The 26,930-nt window shown below is 43.8% G+C and overlaps 1 protein-coding gene across 2 annotated transcripts in view; it reads left to right on the forward strand.

Moving 5' to 3' along the window:
• The window catches only part of PRKCB (protein kinase C beta), a 308,913-nt gene that overhangs the window by 237,071 nt on the left and 44,912 nt on the right, over positions 1 to 26,930 (forward strand). For both annotated transcript variants that reach the window (XM_036916934.2, XM_036916933.2), the window contains exon 10: positions 14,991 to 15,164. In XM_036916934.2, the coding sequence (XP_036772829.1) occupies positions 14,991 to 15,164 (174 nt within the window). The remainder of the gene's footprint in view (positions 1 to 14,990; positions 15,165 to 26,930) is intronic.

Raw genomic sequence — 26,930 nt, forward strand, 5'->3', positions numbered from 1 at the left:
CAAGTAGGAAAAAGTCAGTAGCTGATGAAATTAAAAGGAAAAAGTGGACAGTCCTTCAAAACTGGGCCCCTAGATATTACATTTATCTCTTCAAAAAGTTGTGTCCAGATCCATGCTCTAGATGCATGTAAGATAGTCTAAAATAAGAGGCCAAGAGGTGAGAGACAAAACCATTCAGCCTCCTCTCTTTTAGTGCTTGACTTGCCTAGGTAATGCCCAAGAGGATGACGACATTAAGTGCCTGAGTGTCACCAGCAAAGCCATTGAAGGTTTGGCAGTGGCCCTTTCCACTGTCACCCCCAGAGACCTTGCCCTTGCATGCCGCTCTCCAAGGTGCTGGCGCCAATTCCTTTCGCTCGAAATTCAAACTGAACAACAGGGTTGAATACGGTTCAAGTTTCCTCCATATAGATTATTCATGCACCTGTTTATTTTTTTGCCTTGTACATACCTCCTTATACTGTTTTAAATAGTTTTCTTTAAATTGATTTAGTTAATCCTTTTCTTCTTCTTAACATTGCCCTAAACAATACCATAGGTGAAGTCACAGGCTTGATATACCAGTTACATAGTTATTTTAATATGTTTCAGGAGAATTTATTAATAGAAAATAATTTGTCCTTGCACTGCCAATGGTACAAGTACCATGTTTTGTGAAACACTGTCTTAAAGATTTTACACTCATATGACAATTTGGCACCTCAATTACTATGGTATTTCTAAGAACATGAGATCTTTTGTTACTTTTTTTGTGTATATCTAGAAGGTACAGAAAGTCTCTGATCTTCCGTCTTCCCCACATCCTTTCCTGTAGATGAGGAGCATGCTCAGCATTTCCTGTATCCTTGAAGATGTTTCCTATGATCTTGACCCGCCCTTCTCCATTCTTTACTCACTGAGTATATCCAGAGAATCAAACTGCTTTTTTGAGATTTGCTGCCTGCATTTCCTCCCCACCCACTCATGCCTTATCCTTTTGCACTATGACTTCTACCCCCAGCAACTTCTGAAACATCTGATCACAAGGAGTGGTGGCTGCTTATGACAGCAGAACTCAGGCATGAAGAAAAGGAATTGGGACTAAGATTGGAACCCTACCCTATACCGGGAAGAAGTCATCACTTTTTATAATAACTGCCCATTGACAGGCATACTTAAGGATTCGATCATTCATCAAATATTTGCTGAACACCTAGTATGTAGCAGGCACTCTTCTAGGAGCAGAGGAAGTGGGTGTAAACAAAACAAACAAAAATATCTGCCTTCGTGGAACATTTATTCTAGTGGTGGTGGTGAGGATGATGATACCACTTAACATTTTGAGTCCTTACTATGTGCCAGGCTCTGTTGTAAGTGCCTTGCATGTGTTGGCTCACACTACTCTGTAATGCAGCTGCTATTATCCCCATTTTGCAGATGAGAAAATGAGATGCAGAAAGTTGAAGTAATTTGCTAAAGTCACAGAGCTCCTCAGTGGCAGTTAACAGACCAGGATTGACTTAGCTATGTGTGATCTTGGGCTCTTGATTACTTGATACTAATTGCCAGGGATCAGGCTATAGATTTACATGCATTACATCATATTAATCCTCACTGCAATGCTGCAAGGTAGTTACTGATATTAACTCTCTTATACCTATGTGGAAATTGTAAGTCAGAGAGGTTGAATGACCTCCCCAAGACCACACAGCTGGGAGGAAGCAGGACTAGGACTTAAAACCAGGTTGTGTGGTTCCAGTTGCCTCTTTCCATCTCTAACAGCACTCTTTTCTTCTTGGGGGTTCACTCATCTGCACCAAATGGCTAGTCTTTTCTTTTTCAAAACAGCAGTTTCAGAACTGCTACAGAGCTGTGCAAAGACATTTGTGGTCCTTTCTTCCACTATGAAAACAATGATATCCATGACTGCATTGGTACAAGGACAAGTATATTGATATTATTACTATGTTTTCATTTTTCTGGCAGTGATTTATTTCTTCACAGACATTAACCACAAGTGTCATGGCCTACTGTGGTGTCATTAGAAAGCCCCCTAAGGTAGCTTTCCAGGATTAAAGCACTTCTTCAACCTAAAAGTTCCTTTTTTCCTTGTGATTTTAAAAGAAATTAAAATGATTTCATGAGCCCCCGCAAAGAAGGTGACCCCAGCACTGTACCTTGAGGTCAGCCCTGGCTGCTAGCACCCCTGCAATGCCTCCCTCAGCAACCTCCAAGCTTGTCTCCCTGAAGGTCACCAGGGTGCTTAACTGGTGTTACTTTGGGTTTGGGCCCAAGAGAACAATCCAGAACTCCAAGCCCCAGACTGCAGCACCTTGTGCTGGAGCCAAGCGCAGCACTGAATTATGACAGGAAGATATTGAGTGAGGAAATTAAGCAGTTTAGTTTGAACCAGTAAGAGTCCTTTTCTAAAGTCTTTGAGCTCCTGTGGTGGGAGTCTATCCTAATTTTAATCTCATTAGTGGTACGGATTCACACGCACACACAGATGTGCATATATTAGATGTTACATAATCCTACACACAAAAGCACTTCCCTTTACTCCAACCTGCTTTGCTATCTTCCTGCACCATATGGCGAGTTCCTTTATCATGTGGTTCACAGGGAGCTCTGAGTTTCCGCTACCTGTTCCCTCAATCCTCTTCCCGAGAACCTTTCGACATTTGCTGTCTGATCTTCATTCCTGCCTTCTCTTTGGTTCTCTCCCAATTACGGCACCTTCCACCCAGCTCCCAGTCTTTCACATGCAATTTGGATCACAGCAAGTTTTTGCCAACTCATCTTCCCCAACATTGGGAGGCCCTTCTGCTTTCTGGGTCTTCCTGATCTCTCCTCAATGAAATGACTTGTTGCTTTTCTTCAAGCCCTACAGTCCCTTCTCAGAAGATAGTAAATGACAGAACAAGAAGTTAGGAGAGCCCATTTTCCCCAACAAAATTAATTATATCACGGAAAATGAAATATCTGGAATTCGAGTTTTATAAGCCAGAGCGAGTTAAAGGGGTCCGTGGAAGGACACGGCATGTTTCTGTGTATCCCAACACCCAGAGGCAGGAGGCGCAGCTGCATCAAGAAAGCTTCAGTGGACTCCCTCGGGGGGCCCTGATCTGTCAACCCTGCTTCTCGCTAATGTCTCTCTCTGTGGCTATGCATCAGCACCACCTTCCTCAGCCTGTGTCACTTCTCAATTTGCAATGTCTAATTCCCAAATTGAGAATATCCTAGAATGTTAAAATCCCAGGAAAGAGAAGCTGCTGGGCCATGTGGCTCAGTGATCCATAGGATCCAATTATCTGTGGCCAGGGGGAGGTGTCACTTTTCCAGCCATCCATCAGAAGGGACAGCAGGGACGGACTTTCTGAAAAGCAGATGCAGCATCTTCGTTTCTCTAAGAGAAGTAAGAAAATAACTGGCCTGCCTGGGGAACAAGCCAAAGCGCAAGTTCCTGTTAAGTCCATATATTCTTAAACACATTGCCTGACTCTCTGGGAAAAATAATGCAAAGTTAAAACTAGAGCTCTTGTTGAAGGGCCAGCTCAAGACTGTTCACATGGAGACTCTGTCACAGATGATAGTTTGTGGCCCCTGGTCCAATTATTGTGCTGTCACAATTCCTGCCACCCTCTGCACATCCATCTCAACTGCATCTCTCTATCTTATTTCAGAAATTCACAGTCCTGTTAAGATGAATCCCTGGTTTCTATCAGTATAACCCATAATCTTTTCTACAACAAACATAAAAGCAGAAGCCTGTAGGTTGTAATCATCCCACATCCATGATAAATATTTTGGATGTACAAATATGGATGGTTAATGTGCTTGGGCATATCTAAGTTTGTGTCAATCCCCCACCCCCTGCCCCATGAGCTTCACCTTATGTATTAACCTCACTGAAAACTGCTGCAGAGATTGAGAATATATTTTGAGCACTGAGACTTTGTCTGAATATTCTATATATATTGCTTAATTAGTCTTCACAACAGTCTTATGAAGTGGGCGCTGCTACCTCCATTCTACAGAAGAGGAAACGGAGGCTCAGAAAGGTGAGAGCAGAGGATGTAGGTTCCAGCCCTGGGGAGTCTGGCTCCGGAATGCATAACCACTAAGCCGCACGGCCTCCGCTGTACTCCAGGTGCTCCACTCCTGCCTTGGAGAAAGCTCCTGCTCTATTAGTCTGTAACACTGACAACAAAGGGAGGCTAGTGTGCACAGGACAGATCAGATTATAGAGAAATAGGCTTCCTTTGTGCAACCTAATCATTGAAATGAGGTTTCATCTCATTTCTAAACCTCACCAACTTCCGGTGGTTTAGGTCCGGAAGGCTTTAATTTAAGGGTCTCATTACATTTCTCTTTGGTAAAAGGCTTCAGTGATGGGTTTGTTTTCTTGGGAATGGTGTAAAAATGTCAAATTGAATCTGCTTTTATTTTAACCATCCCACTTTGTCAAATATAACATATGATTCAAAAAAAATTGACTAAGCTTACATATCACCAATATTGACTTGAGCTCAAAAGAATATTGCAGTAACTCAAATTGATACCTACCATTTCTATGATGTCAATAATTAGAAGCAGTGCAGCTAGAGTTTTGAAATCGTAATTCTTTTGTGTTTCTCCTTGCAACCCAATCAAATAATTAAGCATTTCTTATTGAATCCAATTAACATCTTCATTTAAAACACAGGGGTGAGGCATTTCAGGTTTAAATCTTATTCCCTCTTCTCCTTCTTTCCAGTCATGACTCTGAGTCATTCCTTCCATGCGTGTAGTTGACATTTGCTTAACAATAGCAAGTCCACAAGAGCCAGAGATGATGAGGCTAAAAGTGCCTTCATTCTAAACTTCCTTCCACACTTCCATGACCTTCTCTGCCAGTGGGCAGAAATTCAACTGGATTAAATCTGAGGTGTGACATGGCATCATTTTAAAAGCCTTAACCCTTAGTTATACTTGTCAACCTCACCTCTGATCTGAACACTTAGGTTATCTATCACACAGATCCATGCCTGCCCTATTATCAATGACCCCCACTAGAGTGATACATGCATTACGATCGATGAACCTACACGGACATCATTACCACCCAAAATATGCCATTTGCATTAGGGCTCACTCTTGCTGTCGTACATGCTATGGGTTTGGATAAATGTATAATGATATGTATCCACCATTATAGTATCACACAGAGTAATTCCACTGCCCTAGAATCTGTGCTCCGCCTATTCATTCTCCCTTCCTGCACCCCCCTGGCAACCACTGATCTTTTTACTGTCTCCATGGTTTTGCCTTTCGCAGACTGTCATATAGTTGGAATCATACAGTATATAACCATATAAAGATATTTTATTTTAAATAAGGGAAACCTTACATAATAAATCATGAAATAACTAAGTTGTATCATCTGAGTTGATCTGCACTCTGAGAATCACTGCTCTTATTTCTTCCTAGCCAACTTGAAGATTGTATCCATAAAGTGACTAATTCCTACCCAGATTCACACTATTAACTCCCAATTAGCATCTTCCCCACTATACCACTTCTCAATTTTTCCTGAAGTACTTCTTCATTAGCAAGTTACCCAGTTGCTTTCTCCAGAACAAGCTATTAGAAGTTAGAAATCATTTCTAGCCTGCTAACTTCCAGTTTGCTGTGAGAGGTAAACGCACTAGTCCCCCAAACCATTTATATTCGATTAACATGACCTCCATCAGATATAAAGTTTAGATGCACATTTGTGCACACTTAGATAATTTGATCCGAAGCTTGCAAAACAAGAATATACTTTGGAGAATCAAAATCAGGGTCTTTAAGATAACCTAGAACACGTGAGGGCATCTCCATGTCTATTGAAAGTTGAAAGTCGGGAGATCTCAAAAGGTTAACAATTCACTGATCATGCTGAGCAGCATGTATTGAGGTCTTTCTGTATGTTAAGCTCTAACATGACTTATTAAATCAGCATCAGTATTGATGGACTCTCGTCTGCATTGTACCCCCATGTCCAGCATGCTACAAGAACTGGTTGGAATGGCTCTGCCCCTCATTCCAGCCATCTGGTTGTTAAGGGTTGAGTGGCTTAAGCCAGACCTTCTAGCCCAGTCTGGAGGAGGGCTTTGGCAAATCCATCTGCATGCCAAACACGATGAGCCTGTGAAGGCCTAGAAACCAAGTATATAGTTTCTTCCCCATTTAGAATTTTAGAAATTGACAGATGGTCTGCTGGTTCCACAGGAAGGTCCTATCTGTACTGAGCATGCAGCTCTCTGTGGGGGAGTCCTCTTAGCCTCTCCCAGGTGGCTTGTGCCAGCCCCATCTCTACACACACATAGTACAACCTTACCTTTCAGCCTGGGCTTTGCCTAAGGATCTCCTGGGAAACTGATTTTGCAGAAATTTTGGTCTTTGGCTTCAGTTCACCTTCTGCCTTTCTCTTCCATCTGAGAATGTGGGAGAGAACCACTAGACCCACAGAAGAAGTTGAAACACCCTCTTCTCTCTGTAATTATGCTTTCATTCTAACAGCATAGCTTGCTGTGTGCTGGACACTGAGCTTTACCTGTTTTATGTCACTTGCTCTCACAACAACACTGTGAGGGAGGAACTGTCTTTATGCCCCCTTTATGGATGAGGAAACTGAGAATCAGAGAGGTTGAGTAACTTGCCCAAGACCACACAGCAAGCACAGGACAAAGTCAGCCTCTTAACTCTTAATTACAGAGCTGAACTTGTACCTACTATGATTTTACAGTCTAATTGGATATAAACTTCTAGCTCCTCAGACTGTCGGTGTATCATGATCTCATTTTTACATCAAAGAGCTTCTCAGGATACTTTCCACGTTGTAAAGATGAGGATGCTGAAGCTAACCTTCATAATGTAGCCCAGCACACCCAGATTTCTTCCCAAATCCTACCCCTGAGTAGGTGAGCACCTTTGGAAGATCAGGTGGATGGTGTTTGCCCAGTGTTCCAGCCCCTGATTACAGCACCATCCTGATTGTTCTCTTGCCAACTCACGACCCTATCCTCTACAGGGCAGGCAGGCCTGGCACAAGAAGGCCCCAAATATTTAGAAGATTCTGATTTAATTGGTCTGGAGTGTGGCCCAAGTATTGGCTTCTAAAAGCTCCACAGAGAATTCTAATGTGCATCCTGGAAAAACAGGAGCTCAGTGCAGACAGGCAAAGCAAACCAAGGAAAGGATGGAGGAGGAGAGGAGACCATGTGTGCCTTAAACCTGAGAGCTGAGCTCATCTAAAGTAACCTCTGCAGGTCTTCAGAGGGATGGGGTGCAGCCCAAGCAGGGGATAGCCCCAGAGAGCAGGGGGACCCTCAAAGAGATGGAATCCTAAAATAAAGGCGGATGCACACCTTGCCAAGATCAGCACCCTGCTCCTGCACCCAGCTTGTCCACAGGTCTCTCTGGTGTGGTGGGGTTGGGAGAGGAGGAGGAGAGGGGTCTCGTGGTCCCCCTGGAGGCCCCCCTATGCACACCTGGCTTTAACTTTTCTCTGTCCCAGGCTGACTACAGCTCACAGCACTTTACGGATCCTCTTCTCTCAAATTAGTGTTTGGAGACCCTGTGAGCCCCAAGTGTCTTGCTCTCTCACGCACCATCTGAGTTCACCAGGTTAGAATCTTTCCCAGGCCCTGTGTGGGAGTCGAGCCTGTACACTCTGACAGTGTTACGTGCTGTGGTCTCTGCTTCCTCTCCTCCTCCTGCTTCTCTGACCCCCTTGAGGGATGTTATTAAGAACATTAAGATCATCTGAGATGTAGGCAAGACATTTCTTTCAGACCTAAGTTCTAGAGAAAGCTTATTTCTCTCCTCAAAACATGATTTTCCCTATAGAAAATATGAACTTTGGGAACCAGAGGGAGGGAGAGAGAGAAGGCACACACACACATTTATTATATGGTGTATAATCATTTTTAACCATTTATTGAAGTATAATTTCCATACCATAAAATCCACTTGTTCTTATTGTATAATCTTGAATGCTACCACAAATTCTTTGTGAATATATAGGTTGGATGTAGCCATATGTGAATTAAACAATGCTGAGACCTAGGTAACTGAAGATCTTTAATGATCCCAGATCTAGGGGTGTTTTTTAAACTATCCCTCCCTCTGCCTGCACTCAGATCTTTTCATTTATTTATTCAGCTGATATTTCTGGAGTATCTACTATCTGTTACACGGTGGGGATACAGCAGGGAAGAAATCAAACAAAAATATCTGTTCTCATGGAGCTCTGAGAGCTTCATGGGAGGGGGAAAATAAACAAATAAAGCTTAATCAATATAGGTGTGGTAAATGCTGTTAAGGAAATCAAAATAGAGGAAGGGGATGGGGAGTGACAAAGGATCTGCAGCTTTAGAGAAGGGGGTCAGGGAGGACCTCAGCAAGGAGGCCACACTGAACAAGATGAGGGAGCAGACTGTTGAGCACATACTGGGGGAGAGCCCTGCAGGCCGGAGAACAGAGTGCACATGGAGGGGGGAGCAAGTGGAGTGGAAGCAGAGAATCCATTAGGAGGTATAGCTGCAGGCTGCCAGGCCAGAGACTGTGGTGGTCTGGGTCAGCACGGAGGTTGGGTGTGGCATAGCCTTTGAATGTACAGCTGACAAAACTTGATGTACTGAATGAGAGATGTAAGAGAAAGGGATCGAGGGGGACTCCATTTGGCTTTGGATTTTTGGCAGGTGTCTGTTGAAGCTGGGGGAATGGGGAGCAGGGTCTTTGGTCCCTAAGTATCTCTGCCTCTGCATTAGTAAGCACATGGACACAGTTCCCTCGGGGCAGATCTCCTTAGCCAGTGGAGGACTGGAAATAGGCGCTGTGTACTGGGATCACAAGCAGTTCCCTTGGTCATTCTCTGAAAAGATGAAGTTGGTGATGACCACTGTAGTGGATGGAATTGTCTCCCGTCAAAATATATGTTCAAGGCCTAACTACTGATCCCCGTGAATGCGACCTTGTTTGGACACAGGGTCTTGGTAGATGTAATCAAGTTACGATGAGGTCATACTGGATTAGGGTGGGCCCCAATCCAAAAACTGGTGTCCTTGTAAAAACAGAAAGTTTGGACACCAACACAGAGGCACATGGAAGAATGCCATGTGAAAACAGAGGCAGAGATTGGCGTGTTGTGTCAACAAGCCAAGGAGAGCCAGGGATGGCTGGCGACCGCCAGGAGCCAGGAGAGAGGCCTGGAGCAGGTTCACCCTCAGGGCCTCTGGAAAGAACTAACCCAGCCAACTTGTGGATTTTGGACTCTGGTGTCCAGGACTGTGAGAGAATAAATTCCTGTTATTTCACGCCTGCCAGTTTCTGGTTCTTTGTAATGGCAGCCCTAGGAAATTAGGACAACTTCCAGGTATTCATTTGCTCATCCTGGTGCTGGCTTAAGGTGTGTGCTTTACAAAGTTGCCTCAGTACCACCAAAAGCTCAGCATTGTTGGTATCCGTGTTTGGCAGATGAGGGAATTGATTTTCCCGAGGTCATGCAGCTAGTATGTGGCAGAAACTGGACCTGTAACAGGTCTTGTAAGTCTAAAGCACAGGCCTAGTCATTATGCAGCACTGTCCATGGTCAAGAGCCCAGGTTCCAGGCTCATGTCCCCATTTGGATTTGCCGGGAGAGTTCATCACAACAAACTTCCCAGCCAGGAATCCCTGGGCTACTTTCCTCCCTTTCATCTGCCATCACTGGAGTGCTGTTATTTATCACATCTCTCTCAGAAGATTCTGGGTAACAGATGTGGCTTGGAATTTGATAAGAATGTCACTTCAACATTTCCTTTCAGTCTGTTTGGAATCTCACCCTGGAGATGGAGGGACAGCTGGGCACACCCCCCACACCCTCTATCTTGCTATTAACTGAAGTGGAAGCTCTCAAAGCTGCATGAGACAATTAATAAAAGACAGTTTCCACTTAAAGGAGTATTTAGAACATGGCCATTGCCTCTGCCATTTTCCTCTCCCAGCCAGTGTGTCAGAGCACAGGTAGAGGAAGTCAGATCTTCTCAAGCCACTTAATGCTTGGAAAGCAGGGCTATGTCTGTCCTGTTTGTGGACACATCACTGTGCTGAGCAGCATGCCTAGCACGGAATTCCCAAAAGTGCTTGGATGGGTGAACTGGAGTCCTGGCTGCAGTACTAACTCAGACCAAGCTCATCTCGCCAAGTAAGCGAATGGTTTGTTAGCGGTTGTATAAGAAATGGACAAAGGAAATGACGGCTCTGTCTGTGGCCTTGAAGTAGCCCACAGAGTCCCATGCTGTAAAGATGGGGTGGACAGGAAAACAGGGAACAGGCCCAGGATCTGGAGTTTGAATTTGAAACACCCCAGTAATAAGTTGCAGCAAGGAGTTTGATTAATTTCCCACCAATGCAGAACAACAGAGCACTTGGTACTTAGGATTCAGAGAATCAGGTGGAATCCATGTGAGCATGGATGTAGGGGACAGGTGACTTAGAAAATGTCACTGCCTACAGAGTGACTTGGATACATCTCCAAACTTCTCTAAGCCCTGTAGTAGAACCTACCCTACACCTTTGTGAGGGAATTAAGTGAGATGTTGCCCAGGGTAAGAAGGCATGGTCATTATCAGCCCCAAAAGACCCACCTTCCCTCACATGCTGGTCCAGGTCCCAGCACTGCCTCTGTTCTCCCTGCACAGTCACTGGACCGTTGCCTTTGAACATAACCTCTCCTTTGTCTGTCACCCCTCCTGGGACCAGGGCTGTTCTGTTTGCCGCATCTCTCAGATTCTCAGAGACAATTGTTTGCTGTGTCTCAGATGGTTGGGAGTTGGAATCCAGAATTTGAGTTCTAAAGCTTGCATGCTCACTTCTTACCATGATTCTAAGCCAAGGCTTATGAGTCCAGGTAGTTTAATCCTAAGGGGACATAGTCCTCTTCCTTTTAGCTAGAATATAGCTCCATCAGCTCCACCTTTCTGGTCCTATTGACACTCTAGGACTTAGCTCATCATCACTTCTCCAGAGCTCCCACCAAATCAGGTTAAGTCCTCTATGCAAGTACTCACAGAGCCCCATGCATTCTCTTTCAGGGGTTTAATCATAACTGAATCAGGTAATTATTTGTGCCAGAGTGTAACCTTGTCATCTGCATCCCCGTTGCCTGTAGCTATGCCTGGCACATCCTAGACACCAAATTAATGTTTACTGAATGAACAAATGAATAGGTCAGTGTTCCAGGTCCTGGATAAGACTAGGAAAGGTGATAGATGTGGAAGGCAGAACAAATTCCATCTCTGTTGCCTCTCTCAATTGAAGCCATTTTTTAATAATTGAAAAGAATGGTTAAACCCAATAATTAAACAAACTAAGGTGTCGGGCTTCACTGGACCATGCTGGGCTGCATTTGTGCACAGATGAACTTAGATGAATTTGTTCTAGTTGTCTATGGCTGTGTAACAAATGATTCCCAGACTCAGAGGTTTAAAGCAACAGCAACCGTGTATTATCTCTCCTGGTTTCTGTGAGTCAGGAAATTGGGAATGCTCGCAGGTTTACTGTGGCTTGGGGTCTCTCCTGCAGTGGCTGGAGCTGGGACACCAAGGGCCGGAGCACCTGGGGCTGGCTGGGTGCCAAGCTCTTCATGGAGTCTCAGGGCCTCTCCAGGTGGTCTCATTTTGTGGTCTTGCTAGCAGGTTGGCCTCAGGGCTCCAAAGGCAGGTGTCCCAAGAGAAGCTGACAGAAGCTACTGTCTCTCAATTCATGCAAATCACTTACACTGTGTTCTGTTTCTTTGAAGCTGTCACAAAGGCCAGTGCCCAGGTTCAAGGGGAGAGGGCATAGACTCTGCCTCTTGACTGAGAAGCAGCAAATATTTGTAGACGTGTTTTGAACCACCACAGAATGTCACTTCCTTCCTGACATGGGGAAAGGTCTCAGAAAGCTCTCCAAGGGGGGACAGAGAGATTAAAAGGGAAGCTTGATGAGAATATTAAGTACAAAGCAAAGTTTTCTTCTCCCCTGCACCAATGACTATTGAGGAAGTGTTGGGAAAATGAAGATAGAAGGAATCTGTTGTTCCTGTGGACACCTCCCAACCTCCTTTTAAATGAACCCATTTTGACAGTACCTCAGAATTCCTTAGAACAGCAAATTTAGTTATTAGAATCAAGGAGAGGAGAGGGGCCTGTTAGCCTGTTAAAACGCGGGCTCCCAGGCCACATCCCTGAGCTTCTGGTGCTTGGAATCCTCCTGGTCAACAATTCCCCCCAAGACGTCTGAGGCAGGCAAGAGGCACCACCTTTACAAAGAATGAAATCTGCCTTGTTTGGGGTCATATACTGACCTGATGCTATTTAGCTTCCTGAAATTTTAATTTTTATTAAGAATTATTTGAGCTCCAAGCAATAACTTTGTCTTACTTGATCTCTAAGTAAAAGGATCCTGCTCAAACTAAAAAAAGTAAAAATGTTAACTTCATTGGAGGGACACAGAGGTTTCTCACGGGAAACAGCCAAGACTCGTGAAAGATGAGAAGCAGAGACAGAAAGCAAGGCCTTGGCTCACTCTCTGACCTTTCCCCCCATACATCTGTTTCATTCTTCTTTGACTGCATGTGGTAAAAAGGGACCACTTCAGGCAGATCTGTATGCCTCTCGTTTCGGAACCCCTAGACTGCCTGCCTTCCTGTAGGAGTACTCTAACTCCAAATTCTTAGGAAAGAGAATCTGACTGGCCCAGCTTAGGTCAGTATCTGTCTCTGATCTAATCGGCTGTGACCAGGCAGGTCCACTGCCCCATCAGAAGGTTCTTCTAATAAGGAGTTGAAAGAAATGAAAGGCATCTGAGGGTCCATTTCCAAATTAAACTGCAGCCACTTTTGGTAATGTAGTCAATCTTATTTTTCCTGATCTTCCTTAAAGCACATGTTCTGGAACAGGGTTCAGCCCACTACTGGTGCCTGGCCCATCACATTGTTTTTACAAACTGGAGTTTTATTATTCTTATTTTGGTATCATTAATCTACAATTACATGAGCAACATTATGGTTACTAGACTCCCCCCATCATCAAGTCCCCACCACGTACCCCATTACAGTCACTGTCCATCAGCATAGTAAAATGCTATAGAGTCACTACTTGTCTTCTCTGTGTTACACTGCCTTCCCTGTGCCCCTCTACATTATGTCATCATGCATTTTTATAAATAAAGTTTTATCAGAACACAGCCACACCCATTATTTGTGTATTGTGTATGGCTGCTTTCCTGCTATAATGGAAGAGTTGAATAGTTTTTACAGAGTCTGTCCCACGAAGACTATATTTACTATTTGGCCCTTTACAGAAAAAGCTTACTCTAGAATTTGATTCAGGTCTATATCTAAATTGTTACTGTTTCCTTTGTCAATTCCATTCTCCTCCAATCAATATAGGGGAATTTCCCAAATGTGGCTCATTTGTGTACCACTCACATGATGCTACAGGTGTTCTTTGACATGGGCTTATTCTTTCGCCCACCCATGTTGCTTAGGACAGAATGAGGCAACAGGAATTTCTACACAACCCTGTTGACTGACTTAAAAAAATGCAACAGTATTTCCTAAGACGTGAGGCAGATTGATGATTTGCAGGATGATTTTAGTCTAGTCCTTGAGACTTTTTTAAGGTGGTACATAGATATGATAGTAAAGAAAATTAAATCACAATCACATCATGATAAGATTATCCTCTCTTTGTGTTTTCTTTCAGTCTTTCTAATTGCTTGAACAAGAACCTCTCATCTGATGATGACATGCCATTAATAAGAGTTCTCTAACATTTGCTATTATCTTTTCTTCATCTAATAAGGAGAAAATGAAGGGCCTGGCCTAGGACCTTCAGCAGCCAGCAGTATCTAGCTAGAATTTCCTAGCACTGATTTGCTTTTATTATCTTTATATTTACATTTTTCTTATGGGTAGTGATACTGGCTTTCCTTTAATAGTGGTGATATAAAGTTTCCTTTTCACAAAACTTTAATTAAGTAAAATGTGATAAGATTTTCAAAAACACTAAGCAAATACCAGTTTAGATGGTAGGAAAAGATGTGAAAAAGGCATGTGAATGATTGATTGAAGTTTGGAAAAGCCTACATTAAAGTAGCTGCCATAGAGACAAAGCAGGCTTGGTGCCTGGTGCCTGGAGGAGGGAGTGGCTCACTTTGTCTAAGTGGATCATGGAGAGTTACAGAAGTTGTTGACATCTAGCTGATCTCCAATTTTCTGGGCAGTGAGTGTGGAAGGACATTGCGGGCAGCCAGAATAGGAAAAGAAAGGAAAGAAAGGAGAGGCTGTGGTCATAGAAATGTTTGGCTTGTGGGCGTCACTGAAGGACCTCAAGCATTGGAGCAGCATAGTCAGATCTACATTTTTACAATAATTGTTAGCCAAAGCAGGTTAACCTCTCAGGCCTCCGTTTGTTTACCTGTAGAATGGGGATAATCAAAACAGACGTAGTGGGTCCACCACACCCCTGGTGCATAGGGAACTTCCCAGCCATCTGTCCTGCTTCTCCCCAGGCGGGGGGCTAAGTCCGATCACGAGTACATCAGCATCCCTGGCATCCAGGGCCCCTCCTCCCCTGTGTTCTCAGGCAGTGGAGGAGGCAAATTCACCCGTATTCAGGATAGCTGGGTGGTGCCAGGCGCTCTTCCAGGCTCTTGGGTTACACCAGTGAGCAAAACAGGCAAAGATACTTGCCCTCAGGGGTTTATATTCTAGCCGTATTGCCTTGGTATTGCTGCATAGCCCCAGGGGATCAGTGCATGGTCATCAGTCTTAGAACTCCCTCAGTTGATTGGGTCCAGCTATTGAAAGTTCGAGGTCTGTGGAAAATGTCATCTGTTGTTTTCTTGCCAATGGAGGGCATCTGGACAAAGCTTGGGATGGATTTGAATGAACATCGACTGCCGGGGGCTGTCTCCTGACCCCCTTCCGGTCGCTCTGACATGCTTATTGCCTTTCCCAGGTCATGCTCTCAGAGCGCAAGGGCACAGATGAGCTATATGCTGTGAAGATCCTGAAGAAGGATGTCGTGATCCAGGATGACGACGTGGAATGCACGATGGTGGAGAAGAGGGTGCTGGCCCTGCCCGGGAAGCCGCCATTCCTGACCCAGCTCCATTCCTGCTTCCAGACCATGGTAACTTGTCAGGGGGCCTGGCCATCCCACCTCCCGGGGTTCACCAGGCTTTGTCCCTGGGCTATCCCAGCAGCACCTGCCCCAGAGGCCCACCAGGGTCCATCCCATTCTAGACAAAGGAGGATGTGAGGTCCAGGGAAGGCTGCTGAGAATCTGAGGTTGCTGTTCAGATGTGCTTTCCCCTGAGGCAGGTGCTGTTTCAGGGAAGATAAAGGAACTCAGGCAAATGATTTTATAACCAACAGACTAGGGCCTTCCTCTGACAGCAAGAGGTGAGTTGGGGACAGGAACTCAGGACTTTTGGTCTCACAATATGAGATGTGATAGCAGAACTTGGAGATGCGAATGAGCATGTGTCTTGAGGTGGTCACGGTCAGCCCTCCAGAACCTTCAGGAAGTACGTTCTTCAAGTTGCTTGGACCTCCTGGGAGGAAGAGGTATTGTCTGAGAACACAGCCCTCAGAGGACTCCCAGGGTGGGGGTTGGGGTGGGGGGCACAGTGTCCTAGGCGGGGACTGGCAAGCACAGAGCTGTGGCTCCCAAGAAGAGAAGGGGACATTTGTACACTATCTGCCATTGACTCTGATTTCAACTCTTATCTCTGAGAAGAGGAGATGACATCCCTTTAAGTAATCTTTTACCGTTTCCCTGTTCAAATGAGACCTTGGCCTCCATACCTAAGGAGGGGGTGGCCAGAGCCTAAGTGCAAAGAAGTACAAAGCTAATTCCTGCCTTTGGGGCTTCTAAAGGCCAGTAGCCCAGCAACTTAAATTTGCTTTGAGGGAGTCTTTAACATTAGTTTGATTCTATCCAGCTCTTATCCTACATGCTAATTTTAGAGCCCACCTCCTTTGTGAGATGGACTGCTATTGCATGTTGCAAATTATTTAAAGCTCAGGACTTCCTCTCGTCTCCAACATCTCCGTACTCTGCTAAGTTAAGCTGAATGCTCATAGGCTTGAAAGACGCCTGGACTGGGTTTTGGGTGGGTTTCCTCAGTGCACGCCACACTCGCAGGCTTAGAGATGCCCTGTGTTTCTTTCCTGTTCTAAAAAGTCTCTGGATATGTTTTGGGGTCAGATGGCCCTGGGTTCAGATCTTGGCTCTGTCACTTATTGGCTGAGTGGCCTTGGGAAAATCACAAAACCTCTCTGGGCCTTGGTTTCCTCATCTGTAAAATGGATATGATAATAGCAGCTACATGCAAGGTGGTTGTGAAGAGGAAATGAGATGATAGATGAGAAGCACTTCACAGGTGCTTTGTACCTAGTAAATGCTCACTTGATGTCAGTTACTCATTTCACAAACATTTAACATCAGCCTTGGCCTTGACCAAGAGCTGAGGAATAGAAACTGCTGTTTCTAGTAAACTAGATCCTGTTTTTGAGAAGTTCATGGTCTTTGAGCAGAAGAAACAGACATGGAATAGTTACAAAACAATGCAGTAGGGGATACGATAGCAGATCCTGGAGAGGCGAGGGGGTCTGAAGATTGTTGCCTGATCACCACAGTGTTATCTGCTGTGGATGATGAGATGGTTTTCCGCTGGCTCCAAGTTCTCCAAATCCTAGACAGTCTCCCTACTGCAGGTGGTCAAGGGAGGGAGCATTTTAGGCAGGTGTGTACAGTATTCCCTGTGGGGGGTTTTGGTCCACCAGCCTCCTGTCGGGGTCTCCTGGGTGGCAAGGGGCTACAAGAATGTCCCTTGCTCCACTGCAGGCAGGACTAAGAGTGGAATCATGTTGGCTAAAGGATGGAGCACACACTGCTATGCAGAACAGCCCTCATAGCATGAAGGGTGATTTGGGGTGGTCTGTGGATTGTAAATTGCATCCCCTTTTCAGTTTGCTTTAAGGTCTTTCAGAACATTTCCATTCGCTGCTAACATACATGCAATGACTTTTTAACACTTGCTTTTTTAACAAACAGAAAGTACCAGACTTCAGGGTCTGAGCTTTGGCAAACAGCAGTTTCTAGGTCATTGTTTTGCATTTATTTGATATACTTTTGACAGATTTCTTTTGTTTATGACAATACTGTGATGTCTTTTAATATTAAAATTTTGAGATATTATAAAACAAGTCTTAGAAACCCAGAAAATAGGTGTTTTAGTAATGAGTTAATGTAAGGTTAAGTACCTTATACCACCACCTAGGTTGAGAAGGAGGATTTTGGCAGCCACTCTAGAAGCTTCTCTGTGTTCTAATCTCAATCTCCCCCCTAAATGGCAGCTTGATGTCCTTGCATGTGTTTATAGTTTTATCACTTAGGTTTTATCGTCCCTCAGTACGATAGTTTAATCTTTCCCATTTTTAGAAACTCAGTGTGTCTTTTAGGTCTTTCAATATAACGATTTCCTCCTCCATCCCTTCCATCCTTTTCTTTTATCTGTTCCTTTATCTGCTAAAGATCCTGAGCTGTTTGATTGGAGCGTTTTCACAGCCTGAATTTTGCTGATGACACAGTCATGGGGCATCGCCACATGTTTCCTCTGTCCTCTGCATTTCCTGCAAATTGGCAGCTGCACCTAGAGGTTTGGTCAGACTCAGGCTTGATCCCTTCAGTAAAACCATAAGAGGTGGTGTGGAATTTCATCCAAAGGCACAGAGTGTCCGGTTGTCTCTTGTTTTGTGATGCTGCCAACTGCTGCAGCTTGGGGCCTCCTTCCGTAAGTCACTAGGAGTATAAGATGGTGTTACCCTAATTCTGTCATTTCTTTTTTTTGCTTGGTAGCTGAGATGCTTTTATAAAGAAGGACTGCCCCTCATCTATTGCCTGGGTGCCCTGTGACACAGCTCATACAGGCATAAATGCTTGATAAATGCAGAATAAATGCTGGATTCTTCTCTGCTTTTTAACAGTTTTCATGAGTTGGTTTATTATTACTCTTCAAAGGTGACTCAAGTTTGGTTTTAACATAAAACCAAATAAAGGAGAGAGTCCATGTAAATAAAAATATTAAGTGGTCAGTACTTCCCATCATGTGGGGACTTGGCAATGATCGGGAAAGGTGTGCATCCTACTAGTCTGCATCTCCAGCTTCATGTTGGAGAGTTAAGGCCGTAGGCATCCGGGTGGTGGTAGACAGGACTAGAATAGACTATTAAACCCCTAGACTCTCTAATTCCCACATCTGTTCTTTCCATTGCTGGTCCCCAAATGGACTCACTGACATCACCAGAGGAAGGATGGTCTCATTCTGGCAAATAGACCAAGAAGGAGACCTCGTTTTCAAGGAAGAGGCTGGGCTGACTTGGAGAAGCAGTTTTCAATTTCCATTGGATATGTTGAAATCGGGGGAAATTAGTCATTTGTGACTAATAGTCATTAATGTACAGTATCTCTGTAATTTGTTTGAAAAATGATAGAGTGGATTTGAGGTTTTTCTTTGAATATTGAGCCAGCTCACCTACTTGTATTTCAATATGCTTTCCGGAATTAGAAGGCAGGGCCTGCCACTTACATGGCAATTGTGCAGAGCTCTGGGCCCCCTCGAGGAGCTGTCATGTGCCAGGGAAGAGATTAAAAATCAAGAGAGCCCAAACATGAGAGTTCAGCAGATTGGAGTCTTGAGTAGGATGAGGGCCCCATCCTGGAGAACGATGCGCAGTCTCCCAATCCAGAAACGGCTAGGGGTGGACCAGAGGGCTTTCTCGTTGGTGAGGAGCAGATGAAGTAGTTATCCTGCCTCTAGGGACTGTATTGTTTGGGGAAAAGGGTAACCTAGAACACAGGAGCAGTGAGTGGCCGGGGCAGCCAGGGAGAGCCGAGTGAGAGGCCATTGAGGACTGAGCACAGACCCCTCCACTCACCTTCATTTAGTGGCAGATGCTCATTGTGTGAAAGCCCCCAAATTAATTTTTTTTGGCTCAGCATGTATATTTTATTTTTAAACAAATTAAATTTATTTCAAAGACATAATAATGCCTACTGTATGTGAAGCACCAGACTAATAATTTTGAGCCACATGACAAGCCTTGGATGGGTTCCTGTCGTCATGCCCGTTTCACAGATAAGGAGACAAAGGCCACACAGCTGGTACGTTTCAGGGCCAGGATTTGAACCCTGGCAGCCTGGCTTCAAGGAGCTTTACACTTAACTGCTACACTGTGAGGTCTCTTGGGTGTGTTGCGTGTGGGTCGTCTGATTTCCGCTCCCTTTGACATCCTTGGGGCAGAACCCTAGCAGCTCACCTGTCCCCAGGCTCCAGCAGGGCACTGGAGCTCCACTGGAGCCTTGCTCACCTTTCCCTGCTCAGTAAAGGCACATGGTTTCCATCTCTGCCGTGGAACTGACTTTCCATCTGAGCATCTACCACTGTGTGGGCCGTCAGAACCTGTTTCATGATGTCCCCCCCAAAAAAATCTCAAGACAGGAGGGATTGTCTCTCATTGCACTTTGCAGGTGGAAGGATTGAGGATCTGGGACATTGAGTAGTTTTCCCAAGACATAGCATGGGATCCTAGGTCCACTAAACTCAGAGCCCAAGCTTTTGCTAGTACATTATGTTGAGTTGCCATCCAAACGACCTTAACAGTGATGATGAAAACACTTCAGCATGGGTCAGGCATATGCTCAGCCCCCTCCAGGCATCCTCTCATTTTATCCTAACACCTCTACTGGGTAGGCACTACGAATATCCCTAATTTATAGATCGGGACACGGATAATCAGAGAAGTGCAGTAACTCATGCAATGTCTCACAGTAGGTCCGTGGTGGTGCCAGAATTTGTTCTGCAAGACTCCAGAACCCCGACCTCTGAAGCCTTGCTACTTTGCCTCTGCCTTCACTTCAGATTCCTTTCCCCAATTTATATATCACTTTCACTTTCATGATCACATCTAATTTTCACAAGAATGCTGTAAGCAAGTATTACTGTCCACATTTCTGCACAAAGGAATCCAGCCCTCGGAAAGATGAAATGGTTCAGGTCACACTGTCGTTAAGTGACAGGTTTCCTAGTGCCCCTTTGGTGTTCTTTCCTACTTACCCCGCAAGGATACTGCAGTGATTAGAAAGATTTTATTGTGGGAGTGATTTTAAAAGCTAGGAGGCACTTCATATGTGTGAGGCGAATCACTGTTACCCTGGCTCAGGTGAGCCGGAAGGGGCGCCCCTTTTTGGGGAAGGCCCATGAAGGGGGGGTCATGTGGTGCATGCTCACCTTTTAGAATTGCAATATCTCCTAACCTCAAGATTCGCTCTCCAGAGGAAGAGGGAAACTGAGCTGGAATAGGCATATTTCTAAAAATTAGATCATTACTGCCAGAGGGTGGTGACGCTTATTGACTCTGTCAACAAATATTTGTTTGTTGAAATACACATGTCAGGGCCCAGCTGCCTCATTGTAAGGGGCACATCAGTGAACAAAAGGGAGAAAAATCCTGTTCCTTTGGAATTTACATTCTAATTGGGGAGACAGATAATAAGTAACAATAACAACAAAAAATAAAGGAAACAGAGATGGATGGATTGGGACAGAGATGCCGTTTTTTGATATGATGATCAAGGAAGGTCTTTCTGATAAGGATGACATCTGAGCAGAGACCAGAGGGAGTGAGGCATGTGGATATCTGGGGGCAAAGTGTTCTAGACAGCAGGAAGAGTGAGCCTAAATACCTGAGGCAGGAACATGCTCAGCGTGTTTGAAGAGCAGCAAGGAGGCCAGTGTAGCCCGAGTGGATTGTCATTTTGTATTTTGTGACCCAGAATTCCTTTATGAATCAGTTACCTTAAAAAAAATGACAAATCTAGTGTAACATGCTGCACATTTGATGTTTTTTTTCTTGCTAGAGACTTAGAATTTTGAGGATAAAAGATAACAGAATTTTGAAATCCTTTAAAGTGGTCAAAAAGAGATGAAAGGGGAAAAAAGACACCCACCAATATGCAAAACAACTTTGGTCGTTCTGAAAATGATGCAAATTTAATTTCTAAAATCTTATTTGGAAAAGGAAAGTTATGTCAGGATTATTCTTAGACAATGGGATTTTAAAATCTTTGAAATATAGGCATGGCATGATGTTAACAGAAAATGTAAGATACTAAATTCTATTTAAGAGGCTCTTCTTACTGTGTTAGAATGGAATATGCACATGGAAAAGAATCTGAAAGACATAGAAAAATCAAAACATTGATTTAGGGAGGGTCCTTGGGCTATTGTCTTTGTTTCGAATTTACATTATTTTGGAAGGGTCTATAACAGGACAGTTTAAAAGTGTTGGATGTGCCACAAGATGGCAAACGTTAACACCCAAATAGATGCAAAAGCCATCAGAAGCAGGCTGCATTTTTAGACAGTTGCTCGTTAGCTGAACTAGTCTTGGGAGAATGGGATTTAGGCAAATTGTTCTAGAAGCACAAAGGGATAAGTGTGAGCTCCTCAGTCAGGTAAATCTGGGTCTGTGATTACTGGCTGTGTGACCTCCAGCAAGTCACTTATCAGCTCTGAATGTTGGTTTCGTCTTTAAAGTGAGCATAATAATTGAGGATTAAGAGAAATGGCATACAAAGTGCAGAATAAACAATAAAGGGAGGCTCCCTGCATTATTAGAGCTGAGCTGGGGGCACTTTGCTGCGTGGACACAGAAGAATTATGTTTCCTCCAGTCCTTTTGCAGGTTTTCCCAGAGACAATTGTCAGCCCAGCACATTCATGCAATTTCCCAACTGCCAGTGGGCACAGGCAGTTAAGTCTCCTTAGCAAAACATCTATTTTAAATGTTTTCTTTTCAATTGAACATATGTACTTCTTTTTTTTTTTAAATAGAATTAGATTTTATGAGTCACTGAAGGACAGAAGTTACTTCCTCCCCAAATTTGCTGTCATGGCCCAGCAAGAACTCTGTTGCAAGGCATGCTGGGAGGGGCGTCAACCTGGAATGCAGGAGGGGACAGGGAGGGTGATGAGGATGATTCTGCTTGTAGAGTTGGCCCCTTGTGGCATGTCCATCGAGCACTGAACTTGTCTCCAGGGTCCTGAGTTCAGGGTCGGCTCTGCGTTGGCAGTAGAATCCAAGGATCTGGTTAGATGGAAGGGTGTTGCTATGGAGTAGTCTGTCAGCAGTGGTTGGGTCTCAAGAAGCAGAACACCCCCTCCTCCAAACTATCTCATGGTTTGTTTTGCTTTGTTTTTTACAAGACTATATTGGAAGGAAACAATCCAAAAGCAAAGATATATCTGAGCCTCGTGAAGAGCTAGAATCCATAACTCCAAAGCTTTCTAGAATAGATCTCTGCATCTTTCTCATCATTGTTGTTTTTTTCTCTTCCTGCTCATGATAACATAGCCTCTTGCAGTTTCCCTCTCCACCAAATTCCGTGAGTTCCAATTCATACTCAGTAAAGAGAATCTGATTGGATCAGCAAATATCAGATGTTGTCTTCCTGGTCCAATCAGCTGGTAATTGAACCTTTAAGAAGTGGTTGTATCTACAGGAAAGGTGTAATTGGTACTTGTGTCGGTTGGGTGACACCATCTTGAGCCCAGGGAAATGAACTGGGTGGGAGCAGAACATAGCTTGCTCTTAGCAGTTAAAGGTCTGTTCAGTGCCTCCGAGGGGAGGAAGTTGGTGAGAGCTTCACAGGTGTCAGGGGTTAGGCAACCAAAGGCGTTTCAGGACCTTGAGTGCAGGACAGCACCCAGGAATGCCACCTACAGTGTTGATTTTCTCTGTCCATGGTATCTGCTTAAAAGTTGCTGGTATCCCCCTGGCAGTCCCACGGGCATTATGTCACATCCCACTTGCAGCTGCCTTGGAGGAAGAAGGATTATCTCTTTGAATTCTCTGCCCTACCTTGGGCCCCCCAGGTGAAGTCTGCACATGCCACCCAGTCATTGTTTTAAATAAAATGATCCTGACACTCACACCCCAAATTTGAGAAGTTCTCTCCAACCATTTTACATGATAACGGTGACAGATAGACTTTAATTTTATTTATTTGCTGATTGAATATGAGAGGAGAAGGAAAAAGGAAATTTAAAATCAACTGAAGTAATTTCATGCTCCGGGGACAAGGGCAATGTGCAATGAAGGATAACAACGATAACTGTGACAATTTGGAAGAAACACTTTGAAAGTTGAGCAGACTGGTTAGTTTGAAGAGAAAGATGGTGAGCTTGCCTTTCTGAGCTTTTAATTGGAGTCGACAGTGGAACACCCACGTAGAGACGTCCTGTAGCCAGCTGGAGCTGACTGGAGCTCAGGAGAAAGGGAGAGGATGGAAATACAAGTCAAGATTCATCAGCCTAGAGAGATGAGAGTTGAAGTTTGAGCTGTGACAAGTCCTCTTTGGAAAATTGACACAAGGAGAGTGTCGATGCTCAGCACATATTTTTGATTTTCGTGTAGTAGAGTAAAGCAGATAGGTTCTAATAAAAAATGACTGCATGTGACTGTAAGAAAGATCTTTAAGGCCTTGAAATATTGGAAACATCAGAAGAGTGGGAAACAAAGTAAAATTTCAGGGCACTGGTGGGTAGAATAATTACAGAGGAATTGGAGGCTACAGCTGAGGGCCATTTATTAGCTGAAGCCCCCAGAGGCAACTTTGTCATGCAGTTTCTCTTACCACCTTCTATTTCAGATAATGGCTTGAGTTTGTTTTATATGTTTTAACAAAGATTCTGAATTCTCTGAGGGAAGTCTGTATGCTATTCATCATTTTTTCCCCTTTAACACCTAGTACATGATTCGCAAAAATAAATGTTCAATCAGGTGAGTAAAATATAAATAAATAAAGTGAATAAAATTCACTTCTCTGCTTCAGATTGGCTCTTGGTTGCTTGCCTCTGGCAGTGTTTTCTAGATTTTGATGTTCCTTACTTTGGGGTAGGAAATGAGCTTGGGTACACGGACAAATTGCATTTATTTTAAAAATAAGTCATTTAAGGGATTGATGTACCAAAGTGAGACTGGTTATAGCTTACATTGATAGATCCAGATACACATTTATTGTTTATAGAGACAATGAATTTCCATTTATGACTTTGGAATGAGCTTTAAAAATTTTTAAATAATTGTGTTTTAAGGTTTTTTAAAAAGAGAGCTAATAAAGATATTGAAGAATAAGTAAATGTTAGTGGATGAGGCAGATAAACGTGGTAAAGAACTTGAAGCCAGATGTGAGATGACTGCAGTCTGGATTGATGGCCTTATGCAATTTATCATAATCTGGTCCCACCCCACCTTGCTCCTTTCTCCTCTTGTAACTTCATGCAATTTATTCTCCCTCTCAGCAATAGTAGCCATATAATCAGGGGCTTCACATGCGAGTTATGTTTTTCACAAGGCACATGAAAATAAACGCAAAACTATAAAGGTAAAGACATATGCATCCCCAGACCCCCTAAAACTTTCTCCCACCCCATTTTGGGAAACACTGCTGTTTGGAAATTTATTTGGTCTCTCTATTCATCTGGGGAATCCTTAACATCAGGCAGCATGGCTTATTCACTGCAGCACGTCTGGCAGTAGAATAGTGCCTGGCATAGAGTGGGCATCATTAAGGATTCAGAAAACGAAAGGACAGTGAGATGCCAACCGTAATGTTTAATAGCTGAAGTACTGGGTTGCCAAAGTCAGAGTCAGTACAGTTCAAAGATGATGGACCTCAGGAGTTGCCCGCCTACTGTTAGGGGTAGAAATAGACCACAAAATGTGGCATTATCCATGGTGGAGTGCTCCCTGATACTGGGGTTCTGACTAATGAGTTTGGGGGGCAAGTTGAGTTTTTCCAAGCAGAAAGCAAGCAAGTGAAATCTCTCCCTTACTTACTTCTCTCTCTGTGGCCAATGCCATCTGCTAGTTTTAAAAATAATTTTAAAAGCAAGTGTTTTGGTTCTTCTCAACGTGCAGCAAAGACAGATGCTATTTTTAAGGCTTGTTTTCTATCAAAACCCCCAAAGAGCCAGGGGCTGGGTGTCGGCAACTCTGGCTGACTTTCTCCACTCTGCCACTAAGTTGTGACCTTTTTGCAAAATCTATATGCTTTAGACACTGACTACAGAAGTGATAATTCTACTTCCTTCTCTGCCTCTGATTAGAGATGTTGAGACTGTAGTAGTATCGGTCTACGAAAGTCCTTTGACATTTCAAAAATAACTGATTAACCTGTGTTTCTCTGTGACCTGCTAGCCTCTGTATTAACAGAGGCTGGATCTCTATGTCCCTTCTTTCCCCTCCTGGACTGGAAGCTCTTAGAGAGGAGGACACCCCCACACATCCATATAATGTCCATGTCAGCACTATGCACAGAGGCAGCTCATGGAGAGGCTGTTCAGTGTAGACTCCGGAACCGACCTGTCCGGGTTCAGATTCTGGCTCTGCAGATGAACAGCTGAGGGACACTGGCAACTTGCTTATCCCTTCTGAGCTTCAACGTCCACAACTTTTTCGGTCTTTAAAATGGGGAGAATGATAATACTGGTCATGCTGGGTTGTTTAGAGAGATAAGTGAGATAAACTAATATAGAACACTTGGCTTAGTCGTACAGTAAGTGTTCACGAGAGGATAGCTTTATTTCATGATTGTTGTTATTCTAATTATTAGACACTTGATACATATTTGATGAAATGCATATATGACTGATATATAAAGATAAAGTTCTGTCCACTGCAAGGGAGATTTTTCTAGTAGTGGATTAAGCATTTGTTATATGGCCAACATCATGTTCCATATGTCATTCCTGTACTCTATGGGGCAGATGAGTAACGTCCACATCACAGGTGAAGAGAAAGCTGGAGATTTGAGAGGTTAAGCAAGTGCTCGGTGTCATCCAGCTTATTAGTAGTGGAAAGAGACTTCATATCCTATATTTATTTCAAAAGTGCACCCTTTGCTCTATGCTTTACCTCTCCATTCCCTCTGCCCCAGTCTGACAGCCCTACACAATGGCATTGTGACTTTTGACAACAAGCCTCCTTTTATATTACAGCCCAGCCGTGCCAACATATAAATGTAACCAAAACACAGATTTCACAAAATAACCCTTAGTGGTGCTCTGTGTGGGGCAGTCTAGAAATCTCCATTCCATGCTTTCTTTTATTTTGTATTAAGTTGATCATGTGGCATAAGAGGTATTTGACCCAAGCTGAAGTCTCTAAGAAGTAGTGTAGTCATTCATTCATCTATCAAACATCCTTTGATGGAAGAAAAGACAAATCTCATGTAGGACAGTAACACATCTGGGTCTCATTGAATCCACCCTCATTGTGACTCAGTTATTATCTCCATTTCAGAGCTGAAGAGACCCAGATGTTTAATAACTTCTAATACACCCAGCTATCAGGAAGCAGAGATGGCTTCCAAATAAAGTCTCTTTGGCACCGTTCTCTGGGCACCTACGATGTGCCAGTCATGAAACGGGAACAGGGCTTACACAGCTGAGCAGAATGCAGCCTCCGACTTGAAAGAGCTCATATCTCCCCTGAATGATGCATTAAAAAATGTTGCTGAATGTCATGTAGATTTCTTTTTCTGACCCAAGTTCTCTTACTTCTGGATGTGCCTTTCTAGGTCACTATTTTTCAGACTTTAGTAATTCATTTTTTCCCATACTCAATCACTATGTTAGTTTTCTAATACTAATATCTCAAAACTCAGTGGTTTAAACAATAATGATAAGCATTTTTTATCTCACAGTTTCTGTGGGTCAGGAACTCAGGAGTGGCTTACTGGGTTGGTTCTGGCTTTGGGGTCTCCAAGGAGCATTGCAGGTGGTATTGCTGTCATCTGAAGGCTTGACTGGGGCTGGAGGGCCTGTCTC

This window comes from Manis pentadactyla, chromosome 10 (genome assembly GCF_030020395.1).
Source record: "Manis pentadactyla isolate mManPen7 chromosome 10, mManPen7.hap1, whole genome shotgun sequence".
In the NCBI taxonomy this organism is placed as follows: Eukaryota; Metazoa; Chordata; class Mammalia; order Pholidota; family Manidae; genus Manis; species Manis pentadactyla.